This window comes from Squalius cephalus, assembly GCF_949319135.1.
Source record: "Squalius cephalus genome assembly, chromosome: 18".
NCBI lineage: Eukaryota > Metazoa > Chordata > Actinopteri > Cypriniformes > Leuciscidae > Squalius > Squalius cephalus.
The window spans coordinates 34,714,901-34,721,645 of NC_137139.1; the positions used below are offsets into that span (position 1 = coordinate 34,714,901).

Sequence of the window (6,745 nt, forward strand, 5' to 3'; positions counted from 1 at the left end):
GCAACTATATTATCGCCCAGCTCTTTATACGTCACAAACATAACAAGGCTTTGACCATGTCTTACCCTCGCGATTCGGAGACCCCCCTCGCCCCTTATCTATCTCAAAGTTTGCTCTTAATAGTCTATTTATGAACACATTAATGACCGAAAACAAAACCAGCATTCATTCTTCATCCATCAGCTAAAATGAAGAGAAAACCGCGGCAAATCATCGTCTAAACGAGTCATTGAATCAATTACTCAAGTGAATCGGTTAAAACGGCTGATTCATTCAGGGACAAAGCAGAAGTGAGTGAATCGTTGAGTCATTCATCAGAACGATTCGTTAAAAAAACGCAGATTCATTCAGTGGGAAACTGAAACTGTGTTGCTGATATTTAATCAATATCACTTTTGCAAACTTTTTCTCAAGTGATATTGCTTATAAATATTAAAAACAAGAACTTGTATTGAGACTTTTTTTGTACCATGTCTTAGTTTTTGGAAGCAGTTTTATTAATTTTGGTGTCATTTTTTCCTCAAGGGAATTTTTTGTGGTATTTATATTTAAAGTAGGGCTGTCAAACGATTAATCGCGATTAATCGCATCCAAAATAAAAGTTTGTGTTTACATAATATATGTGTGTGTACTGTGTATAAATTATTTTCTATATATAAATACACACACATGCATGTATATTTAAGAAAAATGTGTTATTTATATATAATATAAATTATATATAATATAAATATATATACACAGTATATATTTCTTCAATATATACATGCATGTGTGTGTATTTATATATAGAAAATACTTTTTATTTAGTAGTTTTATATTTCTTTAGTAGTTTTATATTTCTCCGTCGTTTTATTTAAAGGAAAAAATAATTACAGGATTATAAGAACGGTAAAAGAAGAATTATAGTTATGAAGTATTAAATTTAAACTTTTTGCAAATATATATATTTTTAAATATGCACACATTCTCTTTATACATACGTCTAACATATCAGAAAAGCACAATGTTTGCATCACTATATATAACTATCAGTCGTTGAACATTTCTATAATGAAATAGTTAAATAGTCAAATATTAAATGTTTAACAATTCTGAACAGTGAGGCCCGCCTTCTTTGATCTGATTGGCCAGCATCTCAATCATTTTTGACACTGAAAAGCGCTGATGCTGACTAGCATTGCGAACAACATAATCGAATTAAAAACGACGGAGAAATATAAAACTACTTATTTAAACAATTTTGATTATACAAACAACATATTTTAAGTTTATTGCAAAATATGCTTATAAATACAAATATTTCAGTATTACGACTAGATTACGTCATTCGCAGTGATTCATGGGAGTGGGCGGGGCTAAAGAGCTCTTTTGCCGCGGTGTGCTTGTTTTGAGTTTCTGATTGGTGGAATTTTCTGTACAGCATCGTCGCTAATGTAGTTTTCAACACGAATTACACTGGTAAACATGGTAATTTTTTAAAAAATAAGCTGATATAAATAATGCAGACTCACAACTTTAACAAAAGCATATGCCAACCATCGATTAACAACCACCATTTGGAAGCATTCATTTTCAGAGTGTATCATTTTACAGTGTTTTTCTGCATTTTTTACATGACACATTCTTCCTCATAGATGTTTGTACATGCATTACTGTCACTCACAAGGGCTTCTCGCTCACCCCCAGCTGAGCGCGTGCCCGCGTCTGCAGATCTCGCGGGGGCGACCATATATTTTTGGCGGGAATGCCTCGCGTTTGACAGCTGCCGGTACCGGGAACGGGCTGCCCCGGAGCTCTCCCACGCCTGCCGATTCAGCGCTCTGTAACGATAGAAATGTCACCTAAAAATTGATGAATCACGTGCGACAAGCAGTCACAGACGCCTCGCGGTTCTCCTTTATAGACTGAACCATGTTTGGTCTCGGTTTCCGGAAACAGAAACATGCCTGTACAGTATATATAGGCTATACATGTCTAGCTTATAGCCCTATAAATATATGCATGCATATTGTCATCAAAATGACTCAAAAACTGGACTAATTTACCTGAATTTACCATATAATATATATTTTGTAAACATACTTTACTCACTCACTCAGTAAACGTCATCAACTTATAATATTTGAAATCCTATTTGAAAAAGTTGTTTGAGAAATCACTCTAGAATAAAACAAATAAATCCAATGACTTTTGACACTAGATTCTCTTACAAGATGTTTGGATTTGTTTCACCTTTTGTAAAGTGCATGCATTGCATATAGAAGAATAAAGCTTGCATATAATCTTAGCTCAGGTGATTTTTAATGAATGAAAACTAATAGGTTAATTTCAAGTTTATTTATTATTATTATACATATACAGAAAGTCTTCATAGGTGTACTGCCAAAAAAAATCATTCTTGGTCAGTATCATTATCATTCCTCCCACTAAACACCTTACAAAATGAATCCATTTGTTTCTTATTTCACAGCAGTGTTGTATATTAGCATGAAACGGGCATCCAGAACTCCACCTGAGTCTCACAATCTAATAAACGAAATCTCCATGGGTGCTGAAGGCTGTTATCAAAGAGCGCCAAAGCAATTTTATGACTCATATTTGAAAACATGGTCACAGATGCAGCTGCAGTCCAAATATGCGCCACGGCTCATTAGATGCTCTGGAGAAATGAAGCATTACATAACACATGATAAAATGAGGCACAACTCAACAATTCAGCAGAGATTTTTAATCTTAGGCACGCTTTTACCGTATATGATCTCACACCGTTTGCATTCATGCAGTGTTTATGTTTATGTAACGTGAACTCCTACTGGCGATATGAACGTGCACAAACATAATAAAGCACATCTTTGAGTGTCTGTTTGATTTAGCATGGCATTTAGATGCATCCAGCAATGCACTGCACACGGGAAAGCTGTATGCATGTGTGTGTATGCAGAACTATCGCTGTCCGCGGTGCTGAACTGATGCATAAACCGCAAAATGTCGCTAGATTGTCGCTGTCCGCGGTGCTGAACTGATGCATAACCAGCAACATGTCGCAAGATTATCGCTGTCCGCGGTGCTGAACCGATGCATAAACCTCAAAATGTCGCTGTCCGCGGTGCTGAAATGATGCATAAACCGCAAAATGTCGCTTGATTGTCGCTGTCCGCGGTGCTGAACTGATGCATAAAACGCAAAATGTCGCGAACTGTCGCTGCCCGTGGTGCTGAACGGATGCATAATGGAATAAGCTTCCCTTTACAAAGCATCAGCCCGCGGCATTAAGAAAAGGGAACAAAGTTGATGCAGATCAACAGTTAGGAGCACTGTCCCCATTGGGACTGATTGGTGTAGATCCAAAACAAAACATACAGTTTTCCTGTACCAAATCACTCTGAATGCATGCAACTGAGGCTTGTTTGTCGTTATAGGTCTGTTATCTCCGCATTGCTCGCTGTTTTCATTGTTTTACTGTCTCTATTATCGCTCATCTCATCGTTTGAACCCATCAGATCGTCTGTCAAAAGTCACCCGGGGCTCTTTCAGTCTGACACTGTTCCATTGCGAACATAATGGCCGCCTGTCATTCACAAACGCGCCTCATTTTTTCCGCAATGGTCTTCAGGAAAGTCTCCGCTACGTCACGCCCCTGTGCCCATTTTCGGAGGGGAACCCCGTCACATCCTCTGGCCATATTTGGGCAAGAGCCGTCCAAAGTCTGTACACGGCGGGGAATCCTCCCGCTGACGTAGATGAGCGGTGGGCGGGGCCTCGGTCGAGCCGAACAGTATAAAAGGGGGATGAGGAATTCCAGTAAAACGAATCGACGGAGAGCAGAACCTGAAGGAAGCCAAACGAGCTATTACTGCAACAAGAAAAAGGGAATCCCAAAGCATTATCTTGAAGGATTGCCTTATTATTCCCACGACATTCCTTGTGGATTTTTTTTGCTTCGTATTCAAATCGACACTATGCTGAACACGGTGGACTTCAGCGCTTTGGATCTGCTTTGCGCTCAAACGTTTCCTCTGGAGGAACAATCTTCCCCTCAGAATCAACCTGATGCTGGTGAGTACATAATACATCCTTTTTATACAGCCTGACTTAATGCAATGCAGTGATGCACAACAAAATAGTAAAATTAGATGCAATGCACCTGGGAACCCTCTTAAAAATAAAGGTTCTTTATTGGCATCGATGGTTGAACCATTAACATCCATAGAATCTTTCCATTCCACAAAATGTTCTTTATTGGCATCGATGGTTCCATAAAAAACCTTCAACCTCCATGGAATCTTTCCATTCCACAAAAGGTTCTTTAGATTTTTAAAATGTTCTTTACACCAAGAACTGATCACTGAAAGGGAACCAAAATGGTTCTTCTATCTATCTATGGCATCGCTGCAAAAACCTTTATTTTTAAGAGTGTACATATTGTAAAATGACATGCAATGCACAAAATGTAACCGCACATTCTGAAACGTAAGAATCAATCATTAGACATCATGAGTTAGGATGTGCTGATGCAGTGAGTCAACATTATGTAACGCATCCCTCTCCTCTTTCTCTCGCAGCTCTCGGTCTGTTGAAGCCTAAAGCAGAGCCGATGGACGCCGGTTTTCCCGATTGTTCCAGCGACGGGTTCCCTCCGTCTCCGCAGTTCTACACCGGCAGCTTCTACACGGAGACCGGCCCGTACAGCGCGGACGCGCTTCTCAACATCCTCACGGAGATCGTCGGCATCTCCACAGCTCCCGATAACTTCCCGGGAATGTCTCGTGGGAGCGCGCTCTCACGCCAGGAGTCGCTGTTATCCACCGGGAGCTCGTTGGGATCACCGGAATCACTCTGCAACGACTCGTCGGATGAGTTCGCGGACGTGAGTGCGCAACAGTTGACGATTAAGAGCGAGTTTGGGAGCAGTTGCAACGGCGGGGATCTTTTCGATGGCTTCGTTACTTCTCACGAGCCTTCGGATCTGGACGACATCATTGACCTGCTCTCTCCACTGGGTCCCGAGACGGACTCGATTTTGGACACGTGGATCAAGCAAGAGCCCTTGGAACAAGCAAGCGCGCTTAACTTTTCACCGAACTTCCAGATTCCCGCAACAGCAGCAACTACCCATGAAAACAGCCTTTATAGGAGCATCGCGTTCCCAGGATTCGGCTGCGCAACGACCGCGCTCGCCGACGCGCTGGACTCGCTTCTCTCCACCAACACGCTCGCGCAAAGAAGCAAACCGCGCGCTAGGAAAGGCGCGCCCCGCGAGAAGCCATTCTCCTGCCCGATTGAGAACTGCGAGCGTCGCTTTTCCCGCTCCGACGAGCTCAATCGCCACGTGCGCATTCACACCGGACACAAGCCCTTCCAGTGCCGCGTGTGCCTGCGTTGCTTCAGCCGCAGCGACCATCTCACCACTCACATGCGCACGCACACCGGAGAGAAGCCGTTCTCCTGCGACGTGTGCGGGCGTCGCTTCGCTCGCAGCGACGAGAGGAAGCGGCACGGTCGCGTGCATCTCAAACAACGCGAGAGGATGCAGCAGAAAACTGAGCTTCTCGCCGCGTGCCCGTTCGAGCTCCAGTGCGCGTGAGCGCCAGTTCCCTCTCAATCGGTTCTGCCCGTTCTGTGAAGTTTATGGCTCGAGCGCAACGCGGTTCAATGCAAGAGACGCTGAGCTGGAGGAGGACGCGTCTGAAGCGGGGCGAGCGTCACACGCGATGTGTTGATGATGAAGCGTGAGCCTGGCATGCGGATGAATGAACGCTTATAAACACTCATTTACTGTCTGCAAAGCCAGACGCGTTTCAGCACTTCCGGTGGACAGCAACACACACTCTCAGTTTAACGCACAAACGCGAGATGGAAATGTCGGAGAAGGCTGATGACTCGAACCTCATGTTGTTTATGAAATATGCATGTCTTGATGTAAACGTGCACTTGTGTTACCCTGCTGTGGCATGCAACACGTGATGTCCGATTTAACTTGTATTTTGATACATCACTTTATAAAGCACACGAGAAGAGCTCTATATATTTGTACGTTATTGATTGTAATTTTTGTATCGTCGATTTTCAAGAGAGTATAGAAAAAAAATCTATCTTATAGGTTTTCATAAGTGATTGTATTCCACTTTCGACAGTAGAATGTGTTCGGTTGGTTCTTGGGAACCTGATGCGCTAACTATAGAGTATTTATTTAAACTTCAACATCGTAGTTGAGTTGCAGTAGCACACTGAGATGTGCAGAATCACTTCCGGTTTCTTCTGGAATCGCTGTTGTTGTCTATTTGCCTTTGAAAACTGTTCTCGTGCAATGAAACGCTGTTAAATGCCTTGTGGATATTTGAGGCTACTGAATGTTTCAAATAAAACTTTATTTATTGACATTACTTTAATGGTTGTGTTTATGGTGATATCTTACCTAAAACTAAACACACATCAGAAAACTAAAGTCTGGACACACACACTCATTATATATTAGTGCTACTTTACACATTTTACAGTACTCTGTAACATCTAATTTAACTGGTTTTATTAATCAAGTGAAAAATATATTATTTAGTATTGCTGAATTAACCCAAGTAGGCTCATTTATACCAACAAAATAACATTTAATGGGTTAAATCAAGAAAAAAATGATAGTTTAGTAGTAAATTCATCAAAACTATGAAATATTACGCATGTCCAAACTTTTGGTGCATAAGCCAAACATAATATAACAAAATAGTATATAAATCAACAAAACAAT

The 6,745-nt window shown here is 41.4% G+C and overlaps 1 protein-coding gene across 1 annotated transcript; it reads left to right on the top strand.

Annotated features, from left to right (window-relative positions):
• Positions 1–3,650: 3,650 nt before the first annotated feature.
• LOC307145915 (uncharacterized protein) lies at positions 3,651–6,387 on the top strand. Its single transcript, XM_079849556.1, has 2 exons — positions 3,651–4,059; positions 4,566–6,387. Exons 1-2 carry the CDS (start codon positions 3,744–3,746, stop codon positions 5,585–5,587), a joined length of 1,338 nt encoding a protein of 445 aa, XP_079705682.1. The 5' UTR covers positions 3,651–3,743; the 3' UTR covers positions 5,588–6,387.
• Positions 6,388–6,745: the final 358 nt, after the last annotated feature.

Bases quoted from the DNA above. Each gene is read 5' to 3' on its own strand.
- LOC307145915 (XM_079849556.1), top strand. From the start codon at position 3,744: ATGAGCGGTGGGCGGGGCCTCGGTCGAGCCGAACAGTATAAAAGGGGG. The intron at 4,060-4,565 runs GTGAGTACATAA...TTTCTCTCGCAG, and splicing joins TCAGAATCAACCTGATGCTG to CTCTCGGTCTGTTGAAGCCT.